This window comes from Macadamia integrifolia, unplaced genomic scaffold, assembly GCF_013358625.1.
Source record: "Macadamia integrifolia cultivar HAES 741 unplaced genomic scaffold, SCU_Mint_v3 scaffold205, whole genome shotgun sequence".
In the NCBI taxonomy this organism is placed as follows: domain Eukaryota; kingdom Viridiplantae; phylum Streptophyta; class Magnoliopsida; order Proteales; family Proteaceae; genus Macadamia; species Macadamia integrifolia.
Genome location: NW_024868480.1, coordinates 294210 through 311135, shown reverse-complemented (window position 1 = coordinate 311135; position 16926 = coordinate 294210). Strand labels below are relative to the sequence as shown.

The following is a 16926-nucleotide window of genomic DNA, read 5'->3' as shown; positions in this document are numbered from 1 at the left end:
AAGGAGAGGGAAGCGTTTCTTTACTAATAAATAGGATAAGAGAAAGATTGAGTGCAAATATTCTGAGCTACTGTTGTAAGAGACAAAAACTTGAAAAATCCTAAGATATTGTAGTTGATTTTTTTGTCTTCTCTGTGGTATATATAAGGAAGAATTCCATGCAGTAAAAATCTTTAAAGTCGATGAAAAATCATTGAAAGATACCATATTTATGCAATAAATCTCTCCATAATTTTATGCCTATTTTTTTTTATCCCTTTAATATGCAATAATTATAATTAATGACACCCATTTCTCCTCCATGTTTAGAGAGAGTGAGTGAGAGAAAGAGAATTATAGAGAGAAAATACCCCTTTCCTCCATGTTTAGATTTTGTAAGGGATGGAATGAGAGATTTTAGGAGCGATTTTTTTTTAATGGTATATCCCTCTCTATATTTATCTTTTTAATATTTTCATAATTATTTATAATTCTCTCTATGGAGAATCTCCCTCCATTGTGCTCCACGTTTTTTTTTTCAAAGAGGATGAGAGAGAGAGAGAGAGAGATTTAAGGAGGAATATTATATGCCTTTTTTTTAATCCTTTTTAGTATTTAATTAATTAATAATTATAATTAATTGTTTAGAGAGAGAGAGAAATAGAGAATTATGGAGAGTTTATTATTATTAATTTTTTTTTTAGTATATCTCTCTCCATAATTGTTCATTCCATCCCCATCCTCCATAATTCTCTCTATTTTTCTCTCCACTCTCCCCCTTTCTCCTCAACGTTTAGAGAGAGAGAGAGTAAGAATTATATAGTTTATGATTATTATTTGTTTTATCTTCCATTTTGAGGGGTGAGAGGATGAGTGGGTTTAGGGTTTATAATTATATGCCTTTTTAATACTTAATAATAATTATAATTATATGCCTTTTTAATACTCCACTCTCCCCCTTTCTCCTCCACGTTTAGAGATGGAGAGAGTGAGAATTATAGAGTTTATTATTATTATTTGATTTATCTTCCATTTTTAAGGGTGAGAGGATGAGTGGGTTTAGGGGTTATAATTATATGCCTTTTTAATACTCCACTCTCCCCCTTTCTCCTCTACGTTTAGAGAGAGAAAGTGTGATACCCTACTTTTTAAACCCGGTCTAATTACACGGTTGACCTGGTTTAACCATGCAGGACCCGAACCGGAGAGGGTTAAGGTGGGTTCCTTATGGACCATGATGGCAAGGGTGACTTTGAACACCGGTTGGCCAGACAAGTTCGAGTCAGTGCCAGAGGAGACGGGTGTAACCAATCTGTGTACATGCACATATCACAAGGCCATATACGGATAAAGCTGGTATGTAACCGTATCCTAAAGCACATACGTATAATATACCTTGTGCCGAGAGTGAGATTCATGCCGAGAGTCGAATTCTACCAAAATCTCACTTGTTGGCCAATTTTCGACCCTCAGGTGGGCGGTCACAGGTGGGCGCATCCGCCCACCTGAGTGACCCACCCATGTGCTACTAATGGTTTTAAGAAAGTATAAATAGCATTTTTTGTGTTTTTCAATATCTCATTTATTACATTGAAAAGTTGGTGAGAAGATTTAAGAAGAGAGAGAAAAGAAGGGAGAAAAGAGAACGAAGAAGAAGAAAGGGGAAGGAAGAGGAAGAAAAAATGGATTTAAGTGGTGCCAAGGTTTGATCCTCCCATTCCGATGCCGGAAGAGTGATCTCCAACACGAGATCTACGTTTAGAGGTAAGCAAAGGCTATGTTCCTTAAACTTTCACCATACCCAAGTAAAACCCTTGATTTGGGTAGAGTTCCTTGAGGTCTTGTAAATCCCCCTCGAGATGATTAATCTAAGGTTTAATAGATGATCTATGTGTTGATTTTGAAGGATCTGAAGAAGTGTTTACAAGGTTGGAGAAGCATTGGTGATTTGAAGTGATTTTGGGGTTTTTGAAAGAGTTCTTAAGCAAAGAAGGTAAGAAGGCTTTCCATTCCTTAAATCTAACCTAGATCTAGGTTAGAATCATCTTATGAGACCTTGAATGTGTGAAAAATGGGATTGGAAAAGCCCCATTTGATTCCCCAAAGGTTGGAAAAAATTTCAAGGAAAATGGCATTTTTTCGCCCTCTCAGGTGGGCTGAGACCGGTGGGCCAAACGGCCCGCCTGAGGGCACCCGCCTGAGGGGGCAGGCCCTCGGGGTTGATTTGTGGGCCCCTATCAGTGGGCCGACCTACCCACCGGTCATGATCGGTGGGTCAGAACCGGTGGGCCAATCCGCCCACCTGTGAAGACTGGTGGGCTGTGACAGGTGGGCTGTCCGACCCACCCGAGAGGCTCCCAACGTGATTTTTACGTCTGAATGGACCCAAAACGGACGGGCGACCTTCTTTTAGGATTCTAAACATGATTTTTTCATCATATCTTATTAGTTTTGATCCCAAAGTGGTGAAATGCTAACCCCATTCACTTATGATAGATTCACCAAAACTTACGCTTCTCGCACCGGATCTCACCCGTACCGGGTGTGTCTTTGTACACTACAAGTAAGTGGGGAGAGGACGTTTAGCCTTATTTTAAGGCTTGTTTGGCATTCATTAAGTTGTATCTAGACTTGCCATGTCATCATGTAAATTTTATATAGCTTAACCATCCTCATATTTTTATGCCATGTCTTGCATTTATTTTCTCAATGTCAGATGTGCTTATGTGATGAATGTTGACATCATTGTGCATGATGCATTAATAGACTAGATGCCATAGTCGGCTTGGAAACGAGTGCATTGGTGGCCCGTGGAATGGGACACGGTGGTACTATGCAATCATACTATGTCATATAGGAGCATGCGGTTTAGGATTATCATCTTCCCGTGCTACGACCTTTCCCAACAGGGGTTGAGGTGTTGGGTTACCATTTGGGGGGAAGCAGTGGTCACGATTGTCGAGTCACTGTGGCGGTTAGACATACATCTGGTTGGTCATTAGGATAGTCGGCAACCTCAGTGGTATATTCAAGAGGGCCAATCGTACTGTTTTTAAATTGCTGGAGTCAACACCTTTATTTTCTATCATTTACTTTTATGTTGAGAGCCGGTAGTCGGCATGCTTTACTTTTCTGAGTACTCACGGTGGGCCTTCTCCGACAGCCCTATGGACGTATCGCGGGATGGAGTTCGTGACTCTTACCCGGAGTATACGCGCACTGTGGTTGTAGTAGCACTAAACCAAAGACTTAGTAATGTTGATTAGGTGGATGTGATAAAAAAATTGAATTGCATAGCATATAGTGCATATTGTTGTGATTGTTGTGTGTACTGTTGTGTGGTCCTCCTTTTCACTTACTGAGCTAGTGAGCTCATCCCACGTGTACACCTCTTTTAGATGATTTTACAGGTCACCAGCCTGAAGATCAAGGGTCGGGCCCCACAGTTGAATTCTCCGAAGAGGATTGGTGGGTCCCCGAAGACTATGAGCATGGCACGGATTGCACGTGCGAGGGCTGTGCTGTGGGACCACAGTAGTGACTCCATACAGGGTTACTTTTTTATTCTTTTGATGATCACTTTTGTGTACTTGATATGTGAATTGTTATTCTTTTTGTGTAAATATCATGCCTGCGGGCCCACATGTATTTATCTATGTACTATAATTTGGGTATCAAGTATATTGGGGATATTTACAGGTAAATTAAGTCTTCCGCTAAACTGTTGAACATTATCTTAGTTGTGTGTAAGCTGTTGTTGGATACTGTATCAGATGATCCTGACAAGTTTGGGTTAACCGGAGTTAACCCGATCATCGGTCCGGTTTTGTGTGAACGGGGTGTGACAAAAAGAATTATAGAGAATTTATTATGATATTTGTTTCATATTTCATTTTGAGGGGTTTTTGGTCATTTAGAGATTTTTTCCTGTGTTTTTTGGTCATTTGGGAACTTTTTTTGGTAGATGTAAATGGTTCTTTTGTCATTTTAAAAAAGTATACCAAAGACAGGGAGTACGTACTTTTATATAGTAGTATGATATTATTGTTTGTTTTATCTTCCATTTTGAGGGGTGAGAGGATGAGTGGGTTTAGGGTTTATAATTATATGCCTTTTTAATACTTAATAATAATTATAATTATATGCCTTTTTAATACTCCACTCTCCCCCTTTCTCCTCCACGTTTAGAGAGGGAGAGAGTGAGAATTATAGAGTTTATTATTATTATTTGATTTATCTTCCATTTTTAGGGGTGAGAGGATGAGTGGGTTTAGGGTTTATAATTATATGCCTTTTTATTACTTTATAATTATAATTATATGCCTTTTTAATACTCCACTCTCCCCCTTTCTCCTCTACGTTTAGAGAGAGAAAGAGAGAGAGAAAGAATTGTAGAGAATTTATTATGATATTTGTTTCATATTCCATTTTGAGGGGTTTTTGGTCATTTAGGGATTTTTTCTGGTGTTTTTTGGTCATTTGGGAATTTTTTTTGGTAGATGTAAATGGTTTTTTTGTCATTTTGAAAAAGTATACCAAAGACAGGGAGTACGTACTTTTATATAGTAGTATGATATATATATATATATATATAAACCAAATAAAGAATCAAATACAAAACCCAACAAAAATCGAAGCAAACCGAGTTGGCAAACCAAGTCAGCTCGATTTTGAAAATGTGTTCTTATTCTCAATTAGGGTATCTACACTTTGTATCTTGAATCAAACCGATTGACACCCTTAATTTTTCAAGTACCGATTGACCTAATTAGAACCAATCAATTGCCACCTATGTAGAACCACCAGTTGATGACTCGATCGATCGTATCAACATCCATCAGAGATAAGGTGCTTCTGATTACCAGTAGATCATCTACCAGTTGATCTCTATGGTTCTCATTGGTGGAACACTCCACTTAAAGTTGGTTAGCCCTGCAATCGACCTCAAATGTTGTCAATGGCTTTTTTTCATAACATTGAGAAAGGTCTATAATTCGATCCTGCATGGAAGCAATTAATTGCTCTTGGGAAAGTATGAGTGAACAATTTCTCCACCTTTTTGGTGTGCTCTCCTGTCCTCTACTCAAGGCATGTTTACTGTCTACCCTTCTTGCCTCTATGAATTCGAAACCTCTTTCCCCATCACCATCTCCACACCCTTTGCCACCACCCTTTCCACCGCATTTTTCATCGGGGTAATTGGTTATGTTTTGTTGATGTTAACTCACATATTTCTTGGCATGAAAAAGGAGGTGGTTCGAGACAAAGTACACGTGACATCAAGATATCAAAAGGCCTCTAGTCAATGAAGACGTCGCTGATAAGATGGTGGTGAGATGCTCCTAGACCTAAGTCACATGGATGATGTGATACTCTCTTTCTTTCTATAATTGTGTCAGATGTTTGTCTGGCATGTGTGTGGATTACCAAGGAAGGTTGTTTTTTGACATGCATCTTAAAAAATGGGATGTTTTATGTCATACTCCATCAAGCTCATCACTCTATCTCATGGAAGGAAGAGTCCTTTGTACCGTTGTGCTTTGTTAGTTGGGCCTTTAGCCCTCTTTCTAGGGTTATTGATTTTGACCATTCCCTATCCCGACCAATCTCATCCATGACATGTACGACATGACCACATGTCATTCTTTTGTTTCGAAACCATGTTGTGTTCGAAACTTGCACGCCTTTTTTTTTTTCTTGTTATTCTTTATTTTCTCTGACTTTGTCTATTTTGTATCCGAATCTTATGTTTTCCTCCTTTAGTTTCTATATATATATATATATATATATCTGAAGAACATCCTATAATGGTGCGAACACCTCTATTATTTGATTCAGCAGAAGGTTCGTTTGAGGGCTGAGTTTGGACTGGTGTTTGTGGATCATTTGTTTCTAGGTGTGCCTCAGTAGCATTTAAAATAGTAAGACGTTGGTTAATTTGGTCTAATACAAATTGATGCATCAGAGCATGATCTTCTGGAACTCTGGTAACAGGAGGAGTTATTTGTCGGTTAAACAGGATGGAAACTAGTCCATCAGTATCTTGAGATATAGAACGGATACTAGTGTTTGAAACTTGAGGGGGAATTGCAGTCATTTGCAGCTGCCATTCCTCAGGGAAAGCAATATCTTCCCAACGACAAAGTTTTGGGTAAACTATTTGACCCTGAATACAATCTGTTTCAAGGTAAAGGGTTTGTCCCTTAGGACAAGTCCTTCGGGCACGGGGTTGGACAGATTTCATGGCTTTGTATTTGATGCGATGGATGATGGAAATTGGAATAGTTCCATGCATTAATTTGTAACCGTGGGTTTTGAGGTTAAGTTTGAGTGAGTGTAAAATATTTGGGTCCTCAAGGGCTATGGCCATATTTGGGTAAACATTGAAATGGACAAGTCCATAACAAAGGCTAGTTTCAATGGCTCCCAGTAGGGAATTATTGAACTCAATGAATCTTTGGTCACGAAGGGCTAACAACATGGAGGTATTGAGTCCTTCACGATGAAGTGGTTTTGAGGTTAAGTTTGAATGAGTGTAAAATATTTGGGTCCTCAAGGGCTATGGATATATTTGGGTAAACATTGAAATGGACAGGTCCATAACAAAGGCTAGTTTCAATGGCTCCCAGTAGGGAATCATTGAACTCAAGGAATCTTTGGTCACGAAGGGCTAACAACATAGAGGTGTTGAGTCATTCACGATGAAGTGGTTTGATGGCCACTTGGACTAAACCAATACGGACATAATTAAATTTGTGATCTTTGTATAATTCTTGTAGAGTATTTGGATCAAAAAATTGAATTTCTTGTGTTTGAGGGGTGAAATTAATGGTTTGTTCTACGGTTTTGACTGTTTCGAGGCCGAACCAGTCTCGATCATAGATATTATTTCTTGAGATTTTTGGCATATCCCAACTTTGAAGTCGTCGGTTTAAGAAATAAAAAGATTACACAAAAGGAAAAAAAATCTGCAAATAAAATAAATCGAATCCATGACCACCGTGGCTCTGATACCATATTACAGGATTGAGATATACCAAAATCCAGGGAAATAGTGATCTCCTGGTTCTGTATGGCAATCAGGACGAGATAGGTGCAATATAGGGTTTGGTTCAGCAAGTTCTTGATTTGCAAAGGGATTTACTAATGGTTCATTATTTAAAGTTGAAGTTTGCTGGTTTTGTTGTCGATTCTATAATCCCTGGTTTTGTGGCTACCATAACCTGTCAAAATTGGTATGTTCGCATAACCTTAGGGCCTGTTTGATAACGTTTCAAGAAACACGTTTCTGCCGTTTCTGTTTCCAGAAACAACAGAAACGGAGCAAAAAGCATTTGATAAAACTGTTTCGTTTCACTTATTTTTAGAAATAGAAATAGAAATTTTTACTTATTTATGGTTCAAGAAACGACCTAGGCGAAACAAGTTCAACTTGTTTCGCCGTTTCTGGAAACGACTTGTGGCAATTCTTTCACTGGTTACCATCGACTTCTAAAAACATAACTTATCAAACACCTTCAATTTCATTTCTATTTCTATAAATGGAAATTTATGTTTCAATCATTTTTTGAAACAGAAACGGCAGAAACATTATCAAACGGGCCCTTAGTTGTCAATGCCTCGTTCAAATTCTCTGCTATTGCCTTAGTTGATTCAGGAGCTAATGCCAACTGTATCAATGAAGGAGCTATTCCAACCCAATTCTATGAACGAACTACCCAATGCCTTAACACGACAAAATGGGTCTGGGTTGAATGTTCAATACAAACTCTCAAATACCCATGTTTGTAACAAAGGCCTTTGCCTTCCCCAAACCTTCATCCTAGCAAAAGACCTTGATCATTTGTTTCTAGGTGTGCCTCAGTAGCATTTAAAATAGTAAGACGTTGGTTAATTTGGTCTAAGACAAATGATTTGTTAAGAGTGAGCTGTTGTCTTTGGGGAATATTATAAGGTTTGAATAAATGAACAGAAGTTGGAACCGGAGCCGGCGTCATAGACGAAGAGGCAATTGGTTTGGGTTGGACTAAGTTCTCAACTCTAGATAGTATTTGTTTGGCTTTTAAGGAGACTTTGAGCTGTGGGTGGTTAACCTTTGGAGGACGATCAGACTTGAAATGATCGGAGCCTATTTGTAGAAGACTGGCAGAGCACTTGGAGGTCCGACGGAGTTCTTCGAGATCTTGGAAGAACTTGTGCAGATGAAGGGTTCGTCTACAGAGCTTCTCTCTCCTAAGATTTCTGATTTGTTTTTCAAGTGGTTTGGGTTATAGGGTGATGCTCCTTTTATAATGTAAGGAGACTCATTTGAATTACATGTGAGTTTTCGGTGCATTTGGGTTTGGAATAGACCATAATTTGGAATAGTGCCTAATTTCATTTGGTACTGTGCATTTGAATTTAGAACACTGTTGGTGCCGAAAGTTGGAGTTGCTGTCAACAAATGATTTGGAATCTTTGTCAGAGTTGCTGTTGACAGATGATTTGGAATCTTCAATGATCTTACCACGGCATTGCACGTGTCAGGGACACTGTTCTTCGTATTGGTTTGATCAAGAGGTTTGTATCCTATTTGTTTGGTTCAACAAGTTCTTGATTTGCAAAGGGATTTACTAATGGTTCATTATTTGAAGTTGAAGTTTGCTGGTTTTGTTGTCGATTTAAAAAAGCTAATTGTTGTTTGATGTGTTTTATTTCGTACTACAAAGTTGCAGTGGAGGTTTCAAGGTTTTTAATCCGACCAGAGTGGTCGGGAATATGGGGTTTTGTTATTTTTTTGAACTTTTGCATTATTTGGTGGAGGTTGTATGGTTTATGAGAGTTTTGGGTAGAAACATTGTTTCTAAGATGTTCAAGGCAGGCCTTCTTTTGTTCTGGGTCTGCCAAACTATCAATGTAATCAAATATATTTGAATTTGGTGATGCACGGAGCATCCGGAAAGATTTGGGAACACAATCTTCACAACTGAGACCAATAATACATGAATCACAAGCACAGGCTTGAAAATTCTCATTATGGTAAATATTCTTAAGTGTTTGAAGTGTTGTTCGACTGAATTTGAGAAGACAAGGACATCATCAATATAGACAATAGTAAATTGTCCATGGGAATTGAAAATGCCATTCATTATCTTCTGAAATTCACTTAGAGCATTTTTGAGGCCGAATGGCATAACATTCCATTCATAAAGGCCAAAAGGGGTTGTGAAGGCAGTTTTATATCTGTCATTCTCATGAATTTGAATTTGTCAGAAACTAGATTTCATATCGAATTTTGAAAATATTTTTGCTTGGTAAATTCTTTGTAATAGGTCTTTTTGATTTGGGATTGGGCATCGTACCCATTGGAGAGCATCATTTAAGGGTTTGTAATTAACGACTAACCTGGGGGTTCCTCGTTCGATTTCGGCAGCCTTATTAACATAAAAAGCTGTACAACTCTAAGGAGAAGTACTGGGCCGAATAAGGTTTTTGACCAGGAGGTCATTAATTTATTCTTTGCAAGTTTCAAGCAAAGTTTGGTTCATTTGGGCTGGTCGAGCTTTTATCGGAAAGAATACCTTTTCGACAGGTTTGCTCCAGAGTTCGAAAAAGGGCCTTTTTTCATATTTGAAACTAAAAAATGTAGAAATAAGAAGTGATCGAAGACAACTAATTGGTGTGATAGGGCCTTTCGGTTCAACCCGGTTGGGCCTCGCAATTTACGAGAGCATAACAGCGTAGGATTCGTAGCATCGAATCCCTTTCCTCTGAACATTTCTCATCTTCCTTTATTTCGAAAGAAAACCTTTCTTCTGGTCGATGCTTCAAGCGTTGCCTGTGTTTTGAATCCCACAGGTTTGCTCCAGAGTCCGAACTACTCGTGGCTAACTCTTTCTCCGCCATTGCTTCTTTGTTTTCTTTCTTGAAGTCTCTCTGTTCGCCTGTGTGTAGCTTCAAGCTATTTTACCTCTTTTTTTTTTCTTTTACAGTGTTCGTTTTAGGGTTTTTCTCGGGCTGTATATCCGTTTGCTCCTTTTTTTTTTTCGTAATGATTGTTTGATTCTGTTGTGCGTACAGAGTGATCTGTTTTGATATATTGGGCTTGATCATTTGATGTTTCTTTCGCATTTTCTTGTAGCCTTGTATGCAAATCAAATGACTCAAATATCATCTGTTTTCTATTATTAGCCTTCTGAATTCAAGAAATTTTTTCCTTGAGGTTCATTGATCCTGCTTATGTGTTTGATTAGCTTCATTTCACATGCCTACATCGAGTTGTTTATTTATTTTTCTGATGAGTACACAAAGTAATTGGAGTTGTTTATTGTTAGTCCATTACGTAGAAGTATATATATATATATATATATATATATTTTGGGTTTATAATTTGTTGACTTTTTCCTAGAATTGATCCAATTTGGGCCAAAAAAAAAAGGTCTTTCTCTGGGAGCCTAATCTTGTGTTGGATGAAGGGATGAAGAACATGAAAGAGAATTTGGAAACAGAACTCAAACTTAACTAACGAACTCCTGAATTTTTTTTTTGGAGATCGGAACCCCCTCCATAGAAGAGGGGTTGGGGGGAGGAGCTAACGCTTCGAGACCTCCTGTTCGAGACCTCCTGGTGAGCGTCGGCTTAGTGCACCACAGCTTCACTAACTGCGCTAGGCAGTTGTCGTTAACAGAAAAACCAACTATGCAAATGAGAAAACTACCATGTGAACTAGAGCAAATACATAGTGCCTGTGTATGCAAATCACCACAAAAAGCATTCTCTTACTACTTAGGCCTGTCTGGACCAATTCTTTATGCTATTCTATTATGTCTAGGATTATGTCTTCTCTTTAAGCATGATCCCTAAAGATTTCGGAGAGCCAGGTTGAAAGAGATGACTTTCAGAAGCCATATTTTAAATGGTTTGGCTGAAGCCAGCTGAAAAAAATAAACAAAAAAACCTCTACCTCTGTCTAGGCTTGGGACTGGCACTGCCAAGACCACACTATTTGGGCTCAATTTTTTTCCTCATGGTCTTAACAGCTCATAAATCTGGCCTTTGCTCTTCCACATTGAGCTTACTTGTCTTTTTGTGTTTCTCTTCCAGTTTTAAATTCTTGTGTTATCTTGAGTACCCTATAAAAAAAACAACTCTGTGCTAACCTATGTTTTTTACTGCATCGATGTTCTATGCTTGTTTTGAGGGCTCTCATTGATCTGGATCAAAGCATGAAGAAGACGACTGGAATAAAACTAAAAAAAGGTATTGTTCACGAGTTACTGTTCACATGAACCAGGACTTACCGTTCATGTGAACAGTAACAGAAGGAGATATTTGGAGATGTGGATAGCTTCTAGAGTTGATTTTTTCCTTTTTTGTTAATAATGTTTGGAAGTATTTGTTTCCTTTCTTGGTTTAATTCTTCTTGTACAAGGAATATCATTCTAGTGACTTTCTTTTATTGTTAGATTCCTTTTACATTTCTTTCCTTTTTATTGTAACTTGTCCAAGGACAAGAGGATTGTTTCCTTTTCAGCTTTGTTTCTATTTTTCTTCTTTCTTGGGAGGCAAGTATCTCATGCCTAGATATTGTACAAGACCCTTAGAAGTCCTTTATGATTTGAAGTTATGAAAGAAGGTTTGCATTGTGCATCCCCATTGTCCTGAGAGAGGCTGTGACTGAGAGAGTCAAAATACGGTGAGAGGCTGTGGTTGAGAGATCCGAGTCTGAGAGACTACCCTATCCCCTTCTTCTTCTTTCCATTTTTTTTCTAATTTTCTGTTTTGTTTTCAGTCGATCTAAGATTATTTAAAGGAGTAAATTTCTTCTGAACACGATCCTGCCTGGGGTTAGGTCCTTTGTGATTTAGCTCTAAATTACTCATATAAGATTATGTATTAACTGAATTATTGGTCGCCTCATTGTATTTTTATCCCTCCATCAGCTGTGTAGTACTGCTTATGAAAACATTGTTGTGATAACTCTTGTAATTTCTCAACTATGGCAGATTTTGTGATATTAACAATGGGCCCAGATGTTATAGCTTTTGCTGTTTGGTTCCATAATTTGATTTCTTATTCATAAAAATAAAACTCTGGAGTTCAAAATTGAATTTATTATAAAATGCAAGACGTGCAATAAGAGGGACAAAAGGCACATTCACATGCACTTTTATGCGTACCCTAGATCTTTTTAAACTTCTATATAGCCTCATCTTCATTTGTATCACAACTATCGTTTGGTTCTCAATACGATGCCCATATAACATGGTTTGGAAGGATCAGCTGATTCTGATATGGATGGTTTCTGTGGAAGAAGTCCAATTATTACACATTGGACTGCCTGATCCGGAAATATCAGACTTTTGCTCATTAAATTGGCTGATCCTTTTTGTTGATCTGTAGTTTTGAACAGAATCAAATTGGTATCACCTGGGAACTATATCGGTCCAATAATAATTTTGAAATGTGCCATATAATTTTAGTGACTATTGATAATTGTGACATTGCATGATCGGTTCTTCATTTGATGCTTTGCATGTCAAATGTTTTGGCAGTGTTGCTTTAGTATCTTATATTTTTTATTTCTTAATATCCAGGGCAGACATTGTGAGAAATGGGAAGTAAAGGTCGTGCTCCACCCCCTCATTTAAGACGGCCCCTTCCTGGCCCTGGGATAATGCATCCAGACCCATTTGGCTTGGGCATCCACCCTCCACCGGGTGCATTTCCACCTTTTGATATGTTGCCTCCTCCAGAAATCATGGAACAGAAGCTCGCAGCACAACATGTTGAGATGCAAACACTTGCAGCAGAGAACCAAAGGCTTGCTGCTACCCATACAACTCTAAGACAAGAACTTGCTGCCGCGCAGCAGGAGTTGCAAAGATTGCAGGCTCAAATAGGTGGTATGAAGACAGAGAAAGAACAACAAATGAGGGGTCTTATGGATAAGATTGCTAAGATGGAAGTCAACTTGCAAACCACAGAGCCTGTTAAATTGGAACTGCAGCAGGCACGAGCTGATGCCCAGAGTTTGATTGGGCTGAGGCAAGAACTCATTTCTAAAGTGCAGCAACTGAGTCAGGATCTCCAGAGGTCCCATGGAGACGTCCAGCAGATTCCTGCCCTGATGTCAGAACTTGAGGGTCTCAAACAGGAATATCAGCATTGCAGGTTTTGGTTGTTCCATCATTCACTTATTTCTTGTTTCTATACCTTTGGTTTGCTGTGGTGATGAGGTGCAATGGGTTGCAATGGGATTGTTAAACTTGCAGGGCTACATATGACTATGAAAAGAAACTATATCATGATCACCTTGAGTCACTTCAGGTGATGGAGAAGAACTATGTTTCCATGGCAAGAGAGGTGGAAAAGCTTCGGGCAGAATTGTCTAATACCAATAACCTTGAGAGAAGAACTGGTACTTACTACCCTTGCAACCATTGCTTTGTTACGTATGTACATCTTTAATTTTTTTTAGACAGCTCACATTTGTCATTCACAACACAGGCGTGCCATATGGGACCAGTACTGGGTACAAAGAGAATGAGGCAGCTGAGCATCATCCTGTTGGACAAAATGCTTATGAGGGTGGTTATGGTGTTCCTCAGGTGCGGCATGACATCCTGCGTATTCTGGGTTTAAATGAACTTAGTTGCAACGGTTACACCGGTTGAAAGATTCAATTCCAACCTATGTGACAAGAAAACTTTATTTTCAAATATTTGACATGTGTATCAGTGTCCATTTAACCTAAAAGTTGTAATCTTGTGCTTAGGGAAAAAATGAGAAAAATGGGAAAACAAGTAGAAAACAGGAAAAATGATGTTTTCCTTCCTAGCCTCATATGGAAGAATGTGACTTATGTTTGTTGTAAATTGCTTATTGTAAATATGCCAACATGAAAGATTTTACTGTGATTTGTGAGAGGAGGAAATTTCATCCTCACATGTATGAAATGATGACTGTTTTGAAAACTAGGCTAAGACGAGTAAGGGGGGGAAGAACTGTGAAATTGTCAGTTTTCCAGTATACTCTCTCATATGCTGCTTGCAGAAGTATAATTGAAAATTCTCATCCTTCCCTAGGTCATATATATGGTGCTTCTCATCTCCTTGGAATACTTGTTTCTCTTTTTAAATCCTGTACCCTTTCTTTTTTAATGAATATTTGGAATTGAGAGAAGCAGGACAAGAAAGATAAGTATATAATACATCAACAACTAGAAGAAGGCCAAAGACCCCTTGCTTCAAGAGATGATTACAGTATAGGATATCGAGCACCTACATCATTTTTCTAAGCATAAGCTTAAGGCCCTGTTGTTTGGTGGTAAAAAAGGGGTAGGAAAGGAAAATTTGTGGGCCGCACGTGTAATGGGTTCAAGGGACAACAAAGGCAAGGAACGGAAAGGGTGATAAAGGATGGGGTGGAATAATAAAATAATATATAATCCATATCCCCACTTTTCCCACAAAATCCTACTCAATATGGTAGGACTTTGAAGAAGGGTGGGGTGAGATAATTCCCTTGCCATATAAGCAGACAAAGCATTTAATGCAATTTAGCATTTAATGCATGTTGTCTGTTACCGAGGAGGGATAGGGTGAGGAATGAATGGGTAGAGGCTTAAAGCCGATTTGGAAGTTGCTCCGATTCAGGACAAGCTTAAAGAATGTTGCTTAAGGTGGTTTGGACATGTTCAACGTAGACCTCTGAATGCTCATGTGAGGAGGAGTGACCAAATCTAGATGGAGGGAGCTAGAAGAGCTAGGCGCAGGCCTAAAATGATCATTGAAGAGTTGGTTAAGAAGGACATGTAGAAGCTCGATCTAGATCCTAATATGACATCAAATAGAGTTGTTTGGTGGGCAAAGATCACTTTGAGGTGGGATGTCCCGGAGTTGTTGCTTTATTTCCTTCACTTTTACTTTGCAAACTTATCAATCACGGATCCATGTAGCCGACCCCATTTAGTTGGGATAATGCTTTGTTGTTTGTTATTTTACCACTCCATCCAAACAAACAACTTTAGGTTTTGGAATTTTGTGGAAAACCTTTGAAATATCACACCCCTTTATTCCCACCCCACTTTTTGTTATCTTATTTTACCTTATAAACTCCTGAAATAATTGTTGAATGTCTGTTAAGTGATTTGATGCATGTAGGGACTTCTTAAAATGTGTGGGAACTGTACAATATAACAACCCTGGTTGAAACACACACAAAAAGGAATAGATATGCTATATTTATTTATTTTTTTTAGAAAGCTATGTGTGTATAAGGATACCTTCTTCTCATTGCTCTGTGTTTTGAACTTTGGGAAAGGGAAAAATCTACATGCAGCTATGTATGACGTTGTGAGTCCAATACCAGCATACTCATCTTTAGATAGGGAAAACAAAAAAAAAATTGTGAACAAATAAACAGCTGTTGCCAAAAACACCTGAGGTTACATTGAGACTTAAGTAATATGCATGAGGTACCTACTTATGTGGGAACTGCGAACACCCAAAGCCTATATGGTAAACCCAAGTATAAGTTTACAACAGTGGATGGCCGAATACTTTCTTTCCAAAATAAGCAACCTAAATACTATGTACCAAGGGCATCCTGTTCTTGGAAATTTGTTGTGTTGTCTTCACTTCTCTGAGATATTGATGCAGATTAATTACCAAAATAGGCTTGTTTTATTAGGAATAAACTTAGGGTTGGGATTTCCATACATATTGGGCCTTTGATCCCATGTGTTTTGAGTGTAATAGACCACTTTTATGGGTCTAAAAGGGAGGTAGAAAGGATTTAAAGCAGAAATGAAGCTTGAAAGAATTCCATATGTTTTCTAGATTGTCCATTCTTCATGGGGCATCATTAGGCTAGGTTTGTCCATGCCAGAAGATATTATCTTCCATTTACAAAAAGAATTATTTGAAATTTAATTACATGGTAATGGTCCTATTCCAATACATGGGAATGTGTGGAACTAGCATGGAAAGGGACAGGAATTTTTAGTTTCCTATATCAGTTTTTGGAAACTAAAGTTAGTTTCTATTTTATGTAACCCCTATCACTATTATAAATAAAGCTATGGCTCCTTTAATGAGCCACGATTTTTACAAACTACATGGCTGCTGCTGCTGTTTTCTCTGCGAGAGAACTTCCTTGTGTTTGATCAAGGTATTGGGTTGGTGTTCGATCCGACGACTCTTTGCGGCGAGAAGTCCAAGAGGTTCATCTTCAAGTGCTTCTTTTCTCCTTCCAGGTTTTACTTTTTTCAAAGTTCCTGCAGTTGGATTAGTTTGAGTTTTCAAACTTAGTCTTACATTAAGTGGTATCAGAGCATGGCTGGGAACAACACCCCCACCCTAGTTTCTCTTATGGAGATGCTACAGACTATGAGGACTGAGATGAAGGCTGAACAGCAAACCTTACGGACTGAATTGAAGGCTGAGTTGAAGGCTGAATTGGATGCCAGGTTGTTGAATGAAGAGACCCCACCCCAACAGCCTACTGGCAGTTCACGTACAACACCCGAAGTGGACACTCCAATGAATGTGGTTACTCAGTTGGCTAATAGGAGAGCAAACCCTAATCTGAGAGCACCACAGAGGGTTCCGGTAGCACAACCTACTTTTGAAGCGCATGTAAGAGGATATTTTGAGACTGAGCGTCCCGTGCAACAAAGGTATTCTGGAGATTCACAGAAGGTCAAGCTCGATCTGAAGGAGTTTGATGGGAGATATGACCCCCAATTGTTCTATGATTGGGTAGTGGCACTAGACGACTATTTTGACTATTATGAGTTACCTGAGGAGCGGAAGATGAAACTAGCTTGTGGTAAGCTAGTTGGGCTGCTCGTGAGTGGTGGAGGACCTATGAGCTAGAGTTAGAAGACCGTGGTAGAGAACCTACTAGTTGGGAGGAGATGAAGCTTGAGCTATCAGATAAATACTTGCCACGCAACTTCAGAGC

At 38.7% G+C, this 16926-nt stretch overlaps 1 protein-coding gene across 3 annotated transcripts in view; it reads left to right on the top strand.

The window, feature by feature from the left end:
* The first annotated feature begins 9659 nt into the window (after window positions 1-9659).
* The window catches only part of LOC122065552 (protein FLX-like 2), a 30869-nt gene continuing 23602 nt past the window's right edge, over window positions 9660-16926 (top strand). For 2 of the 3 annotated variants that reach the window (XM_042629368.1, XM_042629370.1), the window contains exons 1-4: window positions 9660-9816; window positions 12555-13131; window positions 13233-13378; window positions 13468-13568. In XM_042629368.1, the coding sequence (XP_042485302.1) occupies window positions 12572-13131; window positions 13233-13378; window positions 13468-13568 (807 nt within the window). In that variant the 5' untranslated portion in view covers window positions 9660-9816; window positions 12555-12571. The remainder of the gene's footprint in view (window positions 9817-12554; window positions 13132-13232; window positions 13379-13467; window positions 13569-16926) is intronic. The other variant, XM_042629369.1, reaches the window with a different exon arrangement.